The sequence below is a fragment of the Lissotriton vulgaris genome, chromosome 9 (genome assembly GCF_964263255.1).
Source record: "Lissotriton vulgaris chromosome 9, aLisVul1.2, whole genome shotgun sequence".
Taxonomy (NCBI): domain Eukaryota; kingdom Metazoa; phylum Chordata; class Amphibia; order Caudata; family Salamandridae; genus Lissotriton; species Lissotriton vulgaris.
In genome coordinates, this window is record NC_141697.1 from 972,978,232 (window position 1) to 972,997,868 (window position 19,637).

General features: G+C 46.6%; 1 protein-coding gene and 1 pseudogene across 1 annotated transcript; one reads left to right on the top strand and one right to left on the bottom strand.

The window, feature by feature from the left end:
• Window positions 1-1,646: 1,646 nt before the first annotated feature.
• On the bottom strand, window positions 1,647-2,508 carry LOC147692636 (uncharacterized; annotated as a pseudogene).
• A 5,350-nt stretch (window positions 2,509-7,858) lies between these two features.
• LOC147692637 (uncharacterized) lies at window positions 7,859-18,799 on the top strand. Its single transcript, XM_086939544.1, has 2 exons — window positions 7,859-9,182; window positions 18,762-18,799. The coding sequence occupies exons 1-2, from the start codon at window positions 7,859-7,861 to the stop codon at window positions 18,797-18,799; spliced, it is 1,362 nt and encodes a 453-aa protein (XP_086795670.1).
• The last annotated feature ends 838 nt before the right edge of the window (window positions 18,800-19,637 follow it).

Here is a 19,637-nt window from a genome sequence, read left to right on the forward strand (position 1 = left end):
GTCCAAGGTTGTTGTCACCACTGAAGAATCCAACTATGCCAGGGAGAGTCTGCTTCAATGAGGCCCATGGAAGAACAAAGAGACCAGTAGAGTGGGCCTCTAGGCTCCTGAAGGTCAGATTCAGATGTCTGGACAAGATTGAACGAGCCCTCCTCTACTCACCCAGGAAGGGATGTCAAATCACTATGGCATGCTGCATGCTCCACAACACTGCCCTGTGACGGAACATCCCTTATATGGCAGAGGATGGAAACCATGAAATTCCACTGTGTGAGGTTCTTGAAATGCCAAATGATGATGATAGTGGTGAAGAGGAAGGAGCTGACTTGCGTCACGATATCGACAGCTTCTTTTCATGAGTGTAAGTATGTTGTGAGATGTCATGACTTTGACTATTAAAGCAACTCTTGTGATGATGTGAGAAGTATGTTTAGGGAAAATATTAAGATGCTAAAGCGCTTGCAAATTCTAATGAAAGGTGTTTGTGGGGTAAGGATTTGACACATGCTAATTTTGTTAGTGTTGCTTTGTTTAGCTTAGATTTTTGTCATGGACAGTGTTCTCCAGAAGTTGACTATGTGAATTGAGTCATATGTATGGTTTCATAGCTAAGCTCTTTGTTTTACTCAGTTTTAGGTACTTTCATCACGGCATCTTTGTTTGGACATTTCAGAGTTATGTCATTAGCAGATGTATTATGCTGTTTGAACATACAAAGTGGACATTGATTGGTACTGGGAATGTCTTTCGCAGACTTTGGGTGTACAAAACTTGTAGCAAGACAGCTTTCACAGAGATAGAATTGAGGTTGAGAGGAATCCATTGAACTTATTCTTTGTCATGTGGTGGTTCTAATGCAATGCAATATGCTAGTCAGATTGGCTAAATCCTCATAGTGTATAAACCGTATTTAGCTGTTGATGTGTTTCTCATTGTAGGCCAAACAGCTTGTAGCACATCACTGACATTTGTCTGTGACATTCCACCCGATGCAGCAACACTGGATTGGAATTACCATGTGATCAGAAACTGTTGTACTGCCATGTGTCTGTTTATTGGTTTAAATTATGTGGGATTCATTTTGCGAGGTAGGCGATATGGCTCCAGCTGATGACATAGACCAATTTTATTTTGCCTATTCTTTAGGAAATTGTCTGATGCATCACCTCCTTCCATGTTGTTAAGGTATGCAACTGAAAATGTGATCACTGACACAGAATTTCTGGAGGCATGTATTATTTCCTATGTTTCTGACATCATGCCAGACTATGATTGGAACACTGCAATAAAGATGTTATAAGACAAGACACTTGTATGTATGGGTTGGTGTGACATGATTGTAATTCTGGGCTAAACGTTGTGTACATGTAACATATCCATGATTACACAAGTAGCTTGTTCTGGCATTATAAAGTTCACATGGGATACATATATAAATTAATGAATGCGAGATTTACTACAGCAGACAATGAGTTTGTGACTTGCATATTTATTAAAGTGGCAAAGGTGAAGAGATACATTGTGCAAAAACAAACATAGCAAAAAAAAGTGAATTAGTCAGTAATGGTGAATGAAACCATTGTTGTAGATGCAAAATTGTCTGAAGTCCACAATTACTCCCATCAGAAAGGGAAAAGTATCTAGAACTAGTCCACAGAGTAAATGTGACACACACACTGGAGGAAACTACGGTCAAAGTTTCCTGCAGTGGTGGGTGTCTTGCCATTCGCACCACATGAATTTTTGCAAGGATGTCCCCACTTGCGACCACAGGGCAAATCCACTGCTGCAGAGACAGGGGTGTCTGCAGGCTTGTTTTCCTCTGACAAGGCCTCCCTTCCTGTAGCTACCAAGATGTAGATTCCCCGGATGTAGTTGGACCACAGGAAGAGGTAGATGGTGGTAGAAAAGCCTTGCACCGGGTTGTGTTGATGTCCTCCAGCATGCCAATGAGCAAGCCCATGTTGGCGTTGTGGTGGACAGCTCCTGGTGTATGTCCCTCTGCAGCTGCTTCATCTCCCGCATTTTCTTCAATACCTGGCCAATCACATCTTGGGACCCATGATAGACTCTCACGACTTGGTCGATGGTGGCCTGGGAGTGAGTCTCACACAGAGGGTCCATAGTATTCCTCCCATGACCCCTTGCACCTCGAGCCTTTGCCCTTGGCCCAGGGTGCCCTCTCCCATTGGGTCCTGGCTCCTCTGTGGCTAGGCTGGTGATTCTCACCTCAGAATCTAGGACCGAGGGGCTCAAGATGGTAGTAACTGCGCTAGGTACACAGGTTGGGGGACTGGGGTTGACTGAGGTGTTGCAGCTGGGGTGGGAAGTGTTGGTGTGGACACAGTGAGACTCACTTTTGCTGTCTGCCCAGGCTGGCTGGCTAGATGAGACAGGACCGTCATCCACATCCACATGTCCAGGAGTGTTGTCATCACTGAAAGATTCATTCAGGAGTGAAGTGGGAGTCTGTCATGTGGCCAGTCTCTGCCCAGGTGCTGTGCCAGATCAACCTGTTGTGAAATAGGGAACTTTGTTATTGGTAGAAGTGTGGTCTATACATCCAAATATTGTGTGTCACAGTAAGTAGAGACCTAGGAAAACAAATCAGGTAGAGATTACTATTGTGATACATTTCTGTGGTATTGAACTTGTTACCAAGACATTTGGAGACATTAAATACATGTACTAGAACTGAGCAGCTCATAAGGTGTGTTGATATGTTGCATTTTGGATTAAGGAATGAGCATGATTTCTCACAAACATTTAAGCCAACACAGCGGAGAAGTAACATATATTTGACCATTCCAAAGCCTAGTTGTGTACAATACAGGTGAACCCACAACTTGGTTGTTTATTTAGCAGTAGTCATCATGTGAGCAGTGCAGAGTCAATGGGTCACCTGCCACTTCTAATCAGCTGATTTAGCTGGAACTTTACAGATATTTGACCTACACACTCAGTATAGTGTCACTCATGCCATCAATAGTTTCAGTTGAGGAGACCAGGCGAACATTAAGCTAACTAGGCAGATATATCTAGAGTAGAGCATTGTATATAGATTGCTCAGACCATGAGAAACATCTCTGAAAGTTTGTGTATTGCATGTTAGGAAAGTAGATAGGCAACACAATAGCAAAAGCTGACATGAGAGCATAGAGGACATTGAAGTGTTGTGACCGTTAATGAGGTGTAGCTTGCCAGACTCCACTCCCCCGCTATTCCTGTCAAGCCCACCGAATGCAGGATGGCCACGACCTTCACCTTCCAGGGAAATATTTGTAATTGGGCACGGGAAGGAACACTTCCAGTCTTCTGGGCCACCAGGTGTTGGTTGGAGGCCAGAGAACGTACCTCCCCCCTCAGTTTGTTCCACCTCTTCCTTTTTTCCTCCTTTGTAGCAGCATTCACTCTTTCGACTATCCTGTCTCACATTTCCCTTTTCCTACTGAGAGGAGTATATTGGACTAGGGCTCCAAACAATTGTGACTCTACTCCTATGATTTCATCCACCATGACTGACAACACAGACTCTGAAAAATGTGGATTTTTTGATGTAACATAACTCTAAATTAAAATGAGTGACAATAACTAAAAAGAGCAAGGGATATTGGAAGAAAATGCAACAAAAGTGTGTGGAGAGTATTAAATGGTATAGGGAGAAAATGGCTGCTTTATCTACCAAAAAAGTGGTGTCACTGTCTTGCTGTGCTGCAGAGGAGAGGCAAAGGATCATTGTCAGGGATGGGGTGTGCTTTAAAGGGTGACTTGCAGGTGTTTCCACTTGGTAAATGGATATCAGCTATATTGTTTTTGTATCCATCCATTGGGCACTGTTCTGGTGCTTTGCTGAGAGCATGCTGCAACGGCTTACCACCATCAGAGAACCTCCAGAAGGAGACTGCCAGTACAACAGTGTTTTTATAATCCGCTAGGTGGGAAACCAAGGCCCTGAGGACAACAGTGTATGCATCGCCAGCAGTGCAATCTGCAACGGCCAAGGTGGGACACACTCTGTCGACAGCGGTCGGCAGTTCAGGCTGTATGCATCATAATACAGTGGGCAGAAACCCAACGGCTCAGTGGTCTACTTGGGACCGTCATTACGGCGGTGAGACTACCAAATTTGTAATCGGGCCCTGGCCCCTAAGTCACTTTCTGGGAGTTTGGATTCTTCCAGCGGGTCAAGACTGCAGGCCGTGGCCAAACAGGACTTCTCCAGGCCAGATACCATCTCCGCGAGGTCCTGCTGAAAAGTATTTGCTGCAGCAGAAAAGCTCAGAGTGAAAAGTACAGCATTCTTTAGCTAGTGGCAAATTGAATGCACCTTCGGCAGATTGGCTTGGCAGGTTTGTTCCAGTCCTCTGGAGGTCTTTATAGCCTCTGAGCTAAAAACATTTGAAGCCCCTGGTACGAGGATTTATTAGGAGTACACTTTGATGCCAGTTAAGGGTCCAGGACCTTGGGGACAGCACTTGGGAGTCAACACTCACTCTAGCAGCGGCCAGAAGCAGAGTCTAGGGCTGGACCAGTTAGAACTGGTCAGCTGGGCAGTTCCAACAAAAGGTCTCTTGCAGCTTGTTTTGTACTGGTAGCTTGAACAGAAGGCCAGCCAGCTGACCCATGGAGTAACTTCTTTGTACTGGGTGAAAGGAACAGAGGCCCAATCCTCGAGGGCTCTGCTCAGGTCACAGACAGCAAGTTTGGTACTGCAGATGCCTCATTTATTCTTGGCACCAGCCTTTAGGTGGGTAAACTCCTGGACACTCCTTAACCAATTGGGTAAAGGTTCACAGGGGTAACCCTAGGCACATTTAAAGCATGTCCTGTGTCCAGTACTGCAAACAATCCCACAGTGCCCATATGTACCTAAATTTAAAATGGCAAAACCTTTATTTCCCTGTGCAGAGCTGTGTCCGCACCCAGAGGTGTGACTATGAAATTCCCCTCCTCTGCGGTCACTTTAAACCTGTTATGGTGGTATCCTCACTCCCACTGGGATTGGTGCCTGCCCAACCAGGCAAAAGAAGGAGGCAAGTCTGGGTGTTAGTTACATCTGCTTGTGACAGACAGGCCTTGTTGAAGTTATTGACATTTCTGGGCACAATCATCAGGTTATCCTGTCAGGGGAACACAACATCTCTCCACACCCAAGGCCTTTTGTCTCAACTCTAGAACCAAGTTTACACCTCATCAACAGCCATTCACCTGCTAGACTACACTTGAAATTCTTGTAGATAGGGCTCCGGAGGCTTTAAGAAGGGAAACAACTGTCTAATAGTATATTTTCTTTAATAGTTATACAACATTTAATTTTATCATCAGAGTGGAATTTTAATGCCTATCCTTGAATTAAATGTTTAGATATTTCTAAACCAAGGTTAGCATTTTTAAATGTAATAATGTGACCCATTGTGTTCCTGTGGAACAGCTAGCCTTGAAGCAGTGAAAATTGCTTTTTGGGATTTTCATTGTATGGACATGTTGAACATTCAGCTTTTGAATTTCATGAACCCTGCATAATGGGCAATACGGCCTACTTAGGGGTGATGTAATAAATATTTAAAAGGAAGGTTTTGACCTGCAAAAAGGAGTTATTTTGAAAAGTCAAATGTGCAGTTTAAAACTACCACAGCCAGGCTACATTGGTAGTTCTGCAGTCAGGTTTTCACTGGCATTGTAGTGGGTGGCACAATGGATGCTACAGCCTACTAGTGACATTTAACTTACAGGCTTACAGGTCTGGAGACACTTTGTACATCATACGAGGGACTTATAGGTAAGTTAAATATGCCTATTAGGTGTATCTCCATTTCATCATGTTAAAAGGGGGAACACAATCACTTTCCTACTGGTAAGCAAGAGTAAAGTGTGCAGAGCTTTATATCCAACATAAACAGTTAAATCAAAGAACTGGGGGTATCCCACAAAAAATATGTTCATTTGTAACAGAAGTTTATGGAAGAAATTGTGAGTGAATTAGTAGCCCTTTGTGGTGTTTTGCTCCTTCTAACCTACAAGCTCCTGTTCTAGAATGTGGGAAGTGTTGCCCAGCAGCACTTGAACTATGTGAGCAGTTGCTTTCCACCAGTTGCTGGATGGGGTCTCTGTATTTCTCTTCACGTAATTATAGCTTTACTTCAACGATTACGAACTTTCTTTCACATTTGTTGTACCCTACTTCCACATTTAGCGACGAGGTATTCATGTGCTGACAGAGACCCCAACACAATCTTAAAAAAGAAAAATGAACATCTTACCCACTTATCTTCGTGTTGCGTTGTGGTGTACCCCTCCTCCTAACTTCGGAAGCACGGAGAGAGGGAGCTTGTCTTCAGCTGACTTCGAAGTTGAATTGTGCGATGTTCTTCTGCTCCTTCGCCAAGTAAAGAATGAGCTTCGATGTTTTCTAGGAAAGGCTTGCTTCACGATGTTGTCATCGCGTTTGAAACACTTGCTTTCATCTCCTAAGATGTATGTGCGCTGCGTTCTATGGGAGTGGAGAGCTGTGCGCAAGTGTTAAGAGAAAGTGACGTTTTCATGTCTCCTTACACTCTGTTTTGGGTTCTGTTTTGTTTTTCTGCCTGACTTCACGTCTCTTCATGCTCTGCCTGCTCTTCACGTCATAACGTTCCCAGAACGGCATCACGCATACATGCGGCTGACATATTAGGTGTCTGGATCACACTGTTGAAGACTGTATTCTTCCCCAACAGTGACGTCATCAAATTTAAATGTTGCGGCCATCTTAAGTAAGGTTGCATTCAAACTTGGAAGCACTCCTGCTCACTTCTGTTTGTGTGTCACGCTATGAATTCCCGAAATTCTTTACTGCGCTGACACACACAGCTGATTCATTCATTACACGCTTGTCGGGTTTAAACACTGGCACGCACAGTATTAGATACATGCTCACTTCTGTTTGTGTATCACGCTACAGTTTAAAAAAATTCTTTACTGGGCTGAGACACACAGCAGATTCATTCATTGTCAGTTTTATGTGCTGGCAAGCACAGCATTTGATATATTAAGGACCCGTGTTATCATACCTGCGCTGACACGCACAGCCCAGGTCAAACTGAATGACTTTAGAAGCCATCCCAGAATCCTTGAATGATCATCCAATTACTCTAGAAGTCATTTCGTCATCATCAGACATCATCAAGCTCTTGAATTCTATGTCAGGACGGAGGCGAGGATTATGCAGTCCTTTCTTCTCTTTATTATAATCAGCACTTCAAAGAAAAACCAATCAAAACATTTTTCTTGAACCACAACTCCCATGAGCACATGGGAAAACAGTGTCCATAGCAACCAGCAACCAATGATGGCTCCGTCCGCCGTATAACTACCCATGACGTCCTCTTCTATTCCTCTTTCTTCTCTGCTCGTCAGATAAGTCAAACCTTTTATCTTCCTGACGTTTGGTGTCTTGTGTAGATTAAATTGTTTTGCTTGTGCAATAGCGCTTGCTTTGCGGTGCGCTTGATTTGCTTTAGCCCCTCGGCAGTTCAACGTGCGTCAGGCGCTGCTTGCGCCGTCTCTGCCGTTTCCCTCATCGCGGGCTCTGTGGAGAGCGTCTTCGCTTCCCCTTAGATCCGTTGGGCGCCGCTGTTCGGGTTAAGGCTGCGATTGCGGCGCTTGCCCCTCGGATCGGTGCGCTGAGGCAGGTTTTCACCTGACTCACCAACCCTCGCCTGACACCGGGACGGTGTACCTGCGCGCCCTCGTGTGCGTCGCCCTCTAGTGGCGGTTGTCAGTCACCGCACCCTTAGTTGACAGCGGTACTGTCTGAGCACCGGCGAGGGGGCTACCTTCTGTAATTGAGTAAAGGTGTTAGTGCTCTCACCCTCACACGATGCAGACTGCTGATCAGTCGGCTCCCCTCACTCAGGGGACGGAGGAACCTGGCTGTTCCCAACCACTGCCGCCGGCGGTTGGCCGCGCGTTGTCACAGGCGCTGGATTCGGTGCTGGCTCCTTTGCGGGAGAGTGTGGAGGCCCTCACTCAGAGTATCCCCGGGGTGTTCAGTGGCGCAGTGCCTGCGAACCGCGGAACTAAAGGCGTGCAGGGGGGAGGAAAAAAGTCGGCGAAGCGTCACGCGGGGCACTTGGAGGAGTTCGACCGCCTGAGGGAATCCTTCCATAAAAGTGCGCGGACGCTTAAAAATCTACCCTGCCGGGAGGGATTCTTCCCCGGAGATGATGGCGACGAGGTCGCCCCGAATTCAGACCTAGATGATGGTTTCCCCTTGGAGGGAGAGGGTGTAACCGAGGACGAGACCTCCTCGGACGATGAGGATGAGGGCTCAGGACGCCCTTGGCGTCCTGCGTCGCACTCCTCTGGGTCCCTGGCAGGGGATGACAAAGTCCCGGACATGTTCGACCCGGCGAGGATCTATCATCCGCGCTCGTCGGAATGGACCCCGGATCCCAAGGTGGCGGCGTACGTAGCCAGTAAAGTGCGCCAGCCCCTGGAAAAAGAGGTTAGGACCCGCATGCGGGGTGAATGCCCTCGACCTAAACTGGAGGGCAGAGTGGCAGCCACTCCTGATATTGACGAGAAGCTGTACGCGTTCTTCGCCAAATTTATGAAAGACCCCAGGAAGGGTATCGATCGCTCCTGGCGCAGCTGCCAGGATAAGCTCCTGGACGCCGTGGGCCCCGTCACCCAGATCATCCAGTTGGCCGAGAGGGCCAAGGAGTCGGGGTCTCCGATGTCCACGGAGGTCGTGGCAGGTTGGGCTCAGCGGGCCCTATGCTTCCTGGGGAACGCAAACTGTGCGTTGGCGGCAGAACGGAGGAGATCCCTCCTCATTAAAATAGATCCGAAGCTAGGAGATCTAGCCACGTCAGAGGCAGGCCCTGTTGCACAAGGCAGGCTTTTTGGTGAGCCGTTTATTAGGGAACTCAACAAGTTCGTAACAACTTTCTCTGCACTCGACAGAGCACAAACGTCCATAAAAAAGATTTTTCCAGGACGGGTTTTTGCTGGGGCCGGACGAGGACGGGGTCGCTCCTCCGGCCGTCAGCCCCAGCAAGGCCCTAACAACAAGGCCCAGCAGCGCCGTAATAATGGCTGGACTGATGGACGCCAGGGGAACTTCTACCCTAGCAGAGGCGCCGGCCGAGGGCGCGGCAGAGGTTACCACGGTGGTGCAAACGCACCAGGAGGCCCCTCCGGTGAGTGTTACCCTTTTTTCCCCAGTCGTTCTGGGAGGGAGGCTTCGGGATCATCTCCACAATTGGAGCAAGATCTCCTCGGACCCGTGGGTACTTCAGACAGTCAAGGGGTTCAGGATAGAGTTTTACGGCACTCCCCTACAGAGGGTTCGCCCTCGTCCCTTGGTTTTTTCCTCAGAGGACAGACTTCTTGTTGACACAGAAATTGCAGATCTCCTCAAAAAAGGCGCGATTCGCAGAACGCGCCTGCACCCTTCGGGCTTCCTCAGCAATATTTTCCTGGTCCAGAAAAAGGACAAAGGCTTTCGCCCAGTTATCAACTTGCGAGAATTCAACGAGTGGTTGGTCTACCGCCATTTCAAGATGGAGGGCATCCATCTTCTCCGAGACATTCTCCTTCAAGGGGATTGGATGGTCCGTCTGGACCTGAAAGACGCGTATCTCACGGTACCGATCTTTCCCCCTCACAGGCGCTTCCTTCAGTTCATGTGGAACGAGAACGTTTACGAATTTCAAGCCCTTCCGTTCGGCCTCTCGTCGGCCCCATGGTGCTTTACGAAGCTCCTTCGGCCGGTGGTGGAAACACTACGCGAGAGGGGGGTTCGGATGATCATATACCTCGACGACATCCTGATCATGGATCAATCGTCGGATCGTCTGCGGTCACACTTGACCATGACTATTGCCCTGCTCCAGGACCTGGGTTTTGTGGTGAATGCCCCGAAATCGGATCTCCTCCCGATGAGACAAATCTCTTTTCTGGGCTTCCTCATAGATTCCGAGGCGGCGAGTCTCAGTCTCCCGCAGCAGAAGGTGAACAAGATCCGCAAGGAACTTTCACAGACCCTGAGGAAGGACAGGATCTCCCTTCGACATCTGGCCCGTGTTGTGGGCCTGCTCTCCTCCTCGATCCAAGCGATCTTTCCGGGCCCACTACACTACAGGGCTCTTCAACGCCTGAAGGCACAACACCTCCGGAAAGGCCTGACTTATTCCGAACTCATCTCCCTCACGGAGGAAACGAGGACGGAACTGCGATGGTGGATAGAACACATGAGTGCGTGGAACGGGAGAGCGATCTTCGGATCCAGCCCGGACCTGATCATAGAATCGGACGCCAGCAGGGAGGGCTGGGGAGCCCGTTGCGGAGAGATCACGATGGGAGGCCGTTGGTCGGAAGACGAACTCCGTCTCCACATCAACTGCCTGGAGCTTCTGGCGGGCTCCTTTGCGATCAAGTCCCTGACGCAGAACAAAGTATCGTGCTGTATTCTACTACGCATGGACAACATGTCAGCGGTTCAGTATATCAATCGCCTGGGTGGACCTCGGTCCAAGGCCTTAGCGAACATGGCGAAGGACTTCTGGCACTATTGCCTGGAGAAACAGATTTCTGTCTCGGCGGAATATCTCCCAGGCACGCAGAACTCGATAGCGGACTGGCACTCCAGAAACTTCCTGGACTTCAGCGATTGGAGGCTGCACACAGCGGTCTTTCAGGCCCTGCAGGGAGCGTGGGGTCCGTTCACGCTGGACCTGTTTGCCTCCAGGCTCAACCGTCAACTTCAGAGGTTCGTGAGCTGGGGGCCGGACCCGGAGGCGGTCGCGGTCGATGCCTTTTTACAGGACTGGGCGACGGAACAGGCGTACGCCTTCCCTCCTTTTCTCATGATTCCTCGAGTAGCGGCTCAAGTTCGCCGCCAGCGAGCTTCCCTGGTTCTAGTGACCCCCTTTTGGCGGGCTCAGGCATGGTTTCCCTCACTGCTGGAGCTGTCTTGGGACTGTCCAATTCAACTGCCCTCGTTTCCGTCGCTACTTTCGGGACCTCTGGGAGAAGGGCACCCGCTGGTGCATCAAGGGACCCTGGTCCTCATGGCATGGAGGATTTCCGGGGTCGGTGGCAGGACGACCGCCTTTCGGCGGGAGCAGCAGAGCTCATCAGCAAGGCCTGGGCCCCTGGTACGATCAAAAGGTACCGATCGGCTTGGCAGCGGTGGCGTCGTTGGTGTCTGGGAAGACACGCCGATCCGGTGGGGGCCGACATTACCCTCGTTCTGAATTTCCTGGCTGAACTGTCCGACTCGGGTTTGGCGTATCGGTCCATTAATTCTTTCCGGTCCGCCATTTCGGCAGGACATGTTCACGTCGATGGACGCCCGGCGGGAGAACACCCTTGGGTTTGCAAACTTATGAAAGGCGCCAGGCTTTCGGCTCCTCCCGAGCCCAGGTACTCCAATCTCTGGGATGTCAATATCATTCTCAGGTTCCTTACCTCTTGGCGTGATAATAGCTACCTGTCTAGGAAAGAACTGTCAGCGAAGCTGGCTATGTTGCTGTGTCTGATTTCGTGTAAACGAGTCTCTGACGTGCGGGCGCTAGACGTCTCGGCACGCGTATTTACTCCGGAAGGGGTAACGTTCACAGTGGCTAGGCGTACAAAGACTAGCATCAGGTCAGTATCGTACCCATCTTTCTCAGATCACCCTAAATTGTGTGTGGTGCGTTGCCTCAAGGCGTATGAAGACATGACCGAGGATTGTCGCCCACCGGGAGAGCGTCAACTCCTCATTGCTCTGAGGAAACCTTTTAAAGCGGTTTCATCCCCGTCTATTGCCCGATGGGTCCGTTGGCTTATGGCCGAGGCGGGCATAGATGTGACCACGTTCGGAGCTCACTCTGTTAGAGGTGCCATGGCTTCTAAAGCCATTCAGGTAGGTGGTAGGTTGGAGGACATTATGGCGGCAGCAGACTGGTCCTCGGAATCTACCTTCAAAAAGTTTTACTTCAAGCCTATCTATGGCGCAGCAGAGCTTGTTGTGGATAAGCTTTGAAACTGCATAATCCTCGCCTCCGTCCTGACATAGAATGCGAAATTTCCTAGCTAACGTAACGGAAAGTTTCAATTCTATTAAGGACTAGGAGGCGAGGATTATCCCACCCGAGCCGGGGCGGCCTCGTCCCCCCCGTGTACCTTCGTATTTCAATAAGTACTACTTTTTGAAGTATATTGCAACCGTGTTATACTATGCATTGTGAAGATCACTGTTTTTGACCATGTCAGTTAACTGATTTGCTAACTATACTGTTTATGCATGAGTCATGCTTCGTAGTTTTTCTACATGCTATGTATTGATGTGCCTCGCTTCTGGTCAGAAGGACTGGATAACGTTTTCCTTATTTACTTTAGGACACGACCAGAAAGAATAAGGTGTGTTACGAAACTGTCTGCCTCACAGAGAAGACGAGGAATAGAAGAGGACGTCATGGCTAGTTATACGGCGGACGGAGCCATCATTGGTTGCTGGTTGCTATGGACACTGTTTTCCCATGTGCTCATGGGAGTTGTGGTTCAAGAAAAATGTTTTGATTGTTTTTTCTTTGAAGTGCTGATTATAATAAAGAGAAGAAAGGACTGCATAATCCTCGCCTCCTAGTCCTTAATAGAATTGAAACTTTCCGTTACGTTAGCTAGGAAATTTCGCAGTCATCAGCAGAGTTTAGAAACTCAGCTTGATGATTTCAGGATGACTTGAAAATGACTGTCTGATTACTTTACAGGGTACGATTGCTCTTGATGACTTGAGGATGGTTCGGAAATGAGTATCTGATGATATTACTTTGTGGCAAAGGGTAACCCTATCTCATTTATAACACAGAGAGGTATGAATACAAAGGGCACTCCAGTGCTTTTGAAAAATATACTTTCAGTACATACTGTTCGAAGTGTCCCCCAACATGTAATTATTATTTTTTGTTGCACTGGAGAACAGGATAGGTAGTATTTGCTTCTGACATATAGAGTAAAACAATTTGTTTAAATCAAATAAAAAGTTGCACTTAACATTCAATGCCCTCTAAAGCACGACGTTGCTTCTCCTGTGAGACTAACCTTCAGTGCTCACTGATGCCCTCTCCACTCCCCTCCTGGTGACCCTCCTCCCTGGCCTCCTGCCCCGCACCACCAGTCGCACTACCAGTCGCTCCCATTTATCACCCTGCAGTAGGTGGTGAATGGCCGCGATAATAAATCTGCATGTAATAGGGAACTATGTGTGTCATTTCAACTGAGAGAATCGGGTTCGCATAGTTATTCCTCATTCCGTGGGTTTACCACACATAAATAACCAAGAAACTGTGTGTGTGTGTGCGCGTGTGTCGTGTGTGTGTGTTTTTTGGGGGGATGGGGGAATTGTGCTCTGGCAGGAGAGGGGTAAGACTATATTATTTTTTGAGAAAACACGCACTGGTATGTTTTTTGTTTGTGCGCGTGGACATCAGCATTTATTTTTGGATCTTAATGTTCGGCAGAATGTGTTCTCGCAGTTGTATGGAACCGAACATTATTTCTGCTTCTTGGCATGTAATCCAGTCTACATAGCACAAGCAAAACAAGCATTAGAAATGCAATAGGTCTCGCAGCATTAGAGTTAGTGCTTTTAGAATTGTTAATAGTTTTTTTGTATTCAAATTTTTTTTTTTTTTTTTTTTTTAGGCAATGCAAAAGAATTACAAATCCAAAAATCAATAAGCAAATGTAAAAGCTTTAACTAAAAATGCTGCGAGACCTATAGCACTGTGTGAGGGTGAGGGGTTGAGGGTGAGTGAGGGTGTGGGTGAGTGAGTAGTTGAGTGTGAGTGAGGTGTTGAGGGTGAGTGAGTTGTTGAGGGTGAGTGTGAGTGAGAGTGAGTGTGGGTGAGGATGAGAGAGTGTTATTGTTATTTAGGGTGAGGTGTTGAGTGTGTATGAGGGTGAGGGTGAGGTGTTGAGGATGAGTGAGGATGAGTGAGGGTGAGTGTAGGGTCGAGGGTGAGTGAGGGTGATTGAGGGTGAGTGAGTGTGAGTTATTGTGAGTGAGGATGAGTGAGGGTGAGTGAGTGTGAGGGTGAGTCATAGTGAGTGAGGGTGAGGTGTTGTGGGTGAGGTGTTGAGGGTGAGGTGTTGATGGTGAGGTGTTGAGGATGAGGTGTTGAGGGTGAGGTTTTGCGTGTTATTGACTGTGAGTGAGTGAGGGTGAGGTGTTGAGGGTGAGTGAGTGACGGTGAGGTGTTGAGAGTGAGTGAGGTCGAGGTGTTGAGGGTGAGGATTTGAGGGTGAGGGTGTGAGGTGTTGAGGGTGATTGAGGGGAAGGGTGATTGTGGTATTGAGAGTTAGTTAGGGTGATGTGTTGAGTGTTATAGATGGTGAGGTGTTGAGGGTGAGTGAGGGTGAGGGTGAGTGAGGGGGACTGTGAGGCGTTGAGGATGGGCGAGGTTTTTAGGGTGAAGTGTTGAGGGTGTGGGTGAGGAATTGAGGGTGAGGGAGGGTGATTGTGGGTGAATGTTTGAGGGTGAGTGATTGAGGGTGAGGTGTTGAGGCTGATGTTTTGTGGGTGAGTGAGGGAGGGTGAGATGTTGATGGTTATTGAATTTGAGGTGTTTGTTGAGGCGTTGATGGTGAGTGAAGTTGTGTGTTGTTGAGTGAGGATGAGTGAGAGTGAGGGTGAGTGAGTAGTTGCGGGTGAGGTGTTGAGGGTAACTTAGGATGAGGGTGGCTGAGGTGTTGAGGGTGAGGTGTTGAGTGTGAGTGAGGGGTTGAGGGTGACTGAGTTTGAGTGAGGGTGTGCAGTTGAAGGGGAGGCGTTGAAGGTGAGTGAGGGTGAGTGAGTGAGGGTAAGGTGTTGAGGGTGATTGAGTGATGTTGAGGTGTTGAGGGTGGGTGAATGTGGTGGAGTTTTTGAGTGTGAGGCATTGAGCGTGAGTGAGTGAGGGTGGTGTGTTGACTGTGAGGTGTTGAGGGTGAGGTGTTGATGTTGAGCTGTTGAGGATGAGTGTTGCTGCTAGTTGTTGAGTGCGGATGATTGAGAGTGAGTGTGAGTGAGGTGTTGAGGGTGAGGTGTTGATGGTGAGGTGTTGAGGGTGAGCTGTTGAGGGTGAGTGTTGTTGATAGTTGTTGAGTGTGGATGTTCGAGAGTGATTGTGAGTGAGGTGTTGAGGGTGAGGTGTTGAAGGTGAAGTGTTGAGGGCGAGGCGTAGAGGGTGAGTGAGGGTGATGTGTTGAGGGTGAGTGATGGTGAGTGAGGGTGAGGGTGAGTGATAGGGAGATAAGTGTGAGGATGAGTGAGGGTGAGGATGAGGGTGAGAGTTTGAGGGTGAGTGATGGTGAGTGTTTGAGTCTTAGTGAGGGTGAGATGTTTCGGGTGGGTGAGGGGGGTGTGTGAGAGTGTGTGTGTGAGTGGTGTGAGTGTTAAGGTTGTTGTGTATGAGGGCTGTTAGTATGAGGGATTTGAGGGTGAGGGGGTGAGTGTGAGTGTGATGGGAGGGTAGGCATAGTGAGTGATGTTGAGGGGGTAAGGGAGTGTAAGGGAGAGTGAGGGTGAGACTGAGCGGGGATGAGTGGGTGAGTGAGGGAGTGTTTGAGAATGTAAGTGAGGGAGTGTGTGAGGTGTTGTGTGAGAGCGTGAGTGATGGGGTGTGTGAGGTGTGTATGAGAGTGTGTGTGAGAATGTGAGTGTGTGTTAGGGTGAATGAGGGTGAATGAGGGGGTGTGTTGGGGGTGAGGGTGGGGTGTTGAGGGAGTGATTTTTAGTGTGTGAGTGCTGATGTAGAGGGGATGAGTGTGAGGGGGTGAGTGTTAAGGGGTGTGAGGGGGTGTGGATGAGTGAAGTTGTTTGCGTGATAGTGTTTCAAGTGTTGTGAGTGTGATAGTGTTGTGCTTTTTTTTAGGGGAGCGTGTTTGTGTGAGGGTAAATTTTTTGAGGCTGAGGGGGTGTGTGTGTGTGAGCGTTATTGAGGGTGTGTGTGGAGTTGTGTTTTAGAGTGTGTCTGAAGGTGTTTGACGGTGTGTGAGGGTGAGGTTGTGTGAGTGTGAATTTCAGTAATTGGGATTGAGTGGGTGTGTGAGGGTGATGGGGTGTGAGGGTGAGGAGGTGTGAGAGTGTGAGTGTGAGTGTGAGTAAGTGTGTGTGAGGCTGAAGGTGTGTGAGGGTGTATGAGGGAGATGTTGTGTTATCGTTATTGCGGGGGTGTGAAAGAGTGTGATTTTTATTTTGTGTGAAGGTGATGTTATGAGTGTGTGTTTATGTTAATTGTAACAAAGTAATGTGCTGTTTAGTAATATAATGTGTCACATGTCCCCTTTTGTATGACTTCTGTTTAATGTGTATAGTAGTATGTAATGTACGTGTGTATGTATTGTAGTAAGTGTGTTATTTTGTGTTAACGTGTATGTGGAGTCCCTTTTTTATTTTTATGTTAAAATGGCCGACGTATTGCGTCACGTCGACGTCTGCTCTGTTTAGCGGTCTAGTTTTTTTTTGACTTGTGTGTGTTTTGTGTTGACGTTTTTTTTTAGCCAATCGGAGCGCGACGTTTTTGACGTAGCGTTCCGATTTGCATACGTCAACTGTGGAATTCCCCATAGATCGAGAATGTTGGTGCGCGGAAGGCGTGTTCTTGTTCCTGTGGTGTTGCTGCGTCGTTTGACAGGTAAGAATGTAATTCTAAGTTTTTTTAAATGTAATGTACAGTAGTCTATATAGTATGTTAAAGTTAATTACTTTCGAAATGTATTTTTTTCGCTCGTAATATTTGGAAATGTTTGTAATGTAACGTAAACTTCTGTTTTTTATTGTCGATATGTAAAGCATATGTATTGTTAAACTGTAATGTAAAGTATTAATGTGTTTTTTGCGTTAATTAGACGTACAAAAGCTGTTTGTTTAATTTTCACGTGCTAAATGTGTTTGATAATATATTGTTGTAAGTTGTGTTTGCATTATTTATTTGATATGTTTTGTTAAACAGTAATGGAATGTATTTTTTTGCCTTATTTTGTAATTTGACGTTCAAAAGGTGTTTTTTTAATTGAAAGTGCTAAATGTGTTTTAATATATTGATGTAAGTGGTTTTTGCATTATCTATGTATGTGATGCTGAAGTAGCCGGATAATTTGTTAGTGACGTAGTTGAAGTCTGAATTGAAAGTTTGTGTATTTGCTGACTGTCGTATTTTTAGCAATGTATGAACGACATGTACAGTGAAGCAATGTGTTATTCGTTAGCTTTTTGCGACTAAATAGTTATAAGTTCGTAATATGTTTCTTCTATTCGACCAAATTCGGTCAGGATAAATGCTTTTGTGATATGCGTTTCTATTTTTGTGTAACTGTAGACTATTGTATTGAATGTGTCCCATTTTCAGGATTATTCTTTCTAGTTTGTTTCCCTGCCAAAAATTTGACAGTTTCGGAATGTGTTTTTTGGTCGTCATATTATATTTTTCTTTCATGGAATTCCGTGTGAAGAAGTGCTATTGTTGTATGCGTCCGGTTTTTGTTGGTGTAAATGTTGACTAATGTCTATAATCCGTCCCATTCTCCGGATGAATAGTGATTGTTTATTGTCCGTCGAAAAAGTTGCCTGTTTCACTGGTGTCTTTGTACATCCTCGTCCTCCCTTACTGAGACATATTTATAATTTATTCCTTTGTGTATTATAGTTGTAATATCGTACGAATTAGATATAATTGTTGGCCCGAAGACTCATTAACATCCTTGCATCCTTTTAGGTCAATTATGTTTTTTTTTGTTTGTGTGTAACGTATCTGCAGCAGTACTCGTTCGACCCCATTGTTTTCCGTTCTGAATTTTTGTTATGTATAAGAAAAAGGGGTAACATTCGTAAAATTTCTGCGTGGGTGAATGCAGCAGAGTGGGTGAATGCTGCAGAGTGGGTGAATGATGCAGATGGGTGAGGAGTTGAGGGTGATTGTGGATGAGTGTTGAATGAGTAGTTGTGGATGAGGTGTTGATGTTGAGGGTGAGTTAGTGTTACGGGATGATGGTGTGATGGTGAGGGTGAATGATGGTGTGCGAGTGTGAGTTAGTGAGACTTTTAGAGAATGTGTGTGGGTGTGTGCGGAAGTGTAATTCTTTGTGAGGCCGTGTGTGTGTGAGGGTGGTGTTGTGTGAGTGTTGGAGCATGTGCAGGTTTTTTTTAGTGGTCATTCAGGTGAGTGTGGGTGAGTGTGAAAGAGGGTGAGGTGTTAAGGGTGAGTGAGCGTGATTGAATTTGAGGGTGTTAGTGAGTGTAGATGTGTGTGAAGTGTTGATGGTGAGTGAGGGTGAGGGTAAGGTGTTGTGGGTTAGTGAGGGTGATGTGTTGAGTGTTATTGAGGGTGAGTTGTTGACGTTGATTGAAGTGGTGCGTGATTGCGGGTAAGATTGAGAGGGTGAGTGTGTGTGACTGAGGGTGAGGGCTTGATGTTGAGTGAGGGTGAGTGATGGTGAGGGTGAGTGAGGGTGTGTATTTGTGGGTGAGGTGTTGAGGGTGAAGTTAGTGAGGGTGATTTGTTGAGGGTGAGGGTATGAGGGTCAATGAGGGTGAGGTTTTGAGGGTGAGTGAGGGTGATGTAGTGAGTTAGCACTATGATATTTTATATTCGTCTGACTTTGCTTAGTTGTGTGTTTTTTAAACCGTATGTGAATATTTTCACCGTGATGCATTTTATTGTGTGTGTGTCTTGTTGTATTGAAATTTCTTATGTATGCAAATGTTATGTTCTATTTGTGTTTTTTCTTTTTTTATATTTTCTTTATTTCAGGCAATGAGCTTCTCCGATCGACAGGTAATGACAATTAAATTTTAAAATTATGAAAGAGTGTCTTTGTGACTTTGATACTTGTTTTTATCCATTTTCTTATTGTAAATCTAATGTAATTATAGTTTTATGTATTTGTGCTCGCATTAACTTTCTGACTTTGTTCTTGCATTAGAGTGTTTTTTTGCATTTTCATAATGTCTGACATTTCGGTGTATTTGTTGCCATGGATTGAGTTAGTTTTTGCCGTACGTGTTTTTTGTTTGCTCTTAGCTTGTATTTAGTATTTGTGTCGTCCAAGGTATCCCTGAAGTCCATTTCTGCAGCACCGAGCAATAGCACATTATTAACATTTGGCACCCCCACAGTACCATTGCGCAACATCACATTATCACTTTTGCCCACTCCAGCCGTATTTAGTACACCCCTAGTCTCATTTAGATATAGTACTGCAGTACTGTACATCTGCAAAGGATGTTTTTTTTGCTGTAATTGTGTGTTGAAGTTAAAAAAAAATGTACTAAAGCGTGCACTTCTGGCTGGTGGTGTGTGTGACTGTTGAAAGCGTGGACTGATGCATGTTTGTGTGCATGTATGCATGTTGAAAGGATGCACTGCTGCCTGATGTGTGTGTACGCCTGGTGAAAGTGGGCATTGCTATCTATTGGTGTATGTGCCTGTTAAAAGAGCACATGTTTTTATTGTATGACATTTGCCTGTTGAGTAATGCTGTAGTGGTAATGAGTGGTGCTTTGGTGTTAAATGTTTGTGTGTGGTTGTAGTGTGATAGTGTTTTTTTGTTGAATGATACTGTTTTGTTGGTGTAGAGTGATGTTGGTGTGTTGCTGAGTGATGTTAGTGTGGTGCTTAGTAATGCTG

Bases quoted from the DNA above. Each gene is read 5' to 3' on its own strand.
- LOC147692637 (XM_086939544.1), top strand. From the start codon at position 7,859: ATGCAGACTGCTGATCAGTCGGCTCCCCTCACTCAGGGGACGGAGGAA. The intron at 9,183-18,761 runs GTGAGTGTTACC...TCTTTATTTCAG, and splicing joins CGCACCAGGAGGCCCCTCCG to GCAATGAGCTTCTCCGATCG.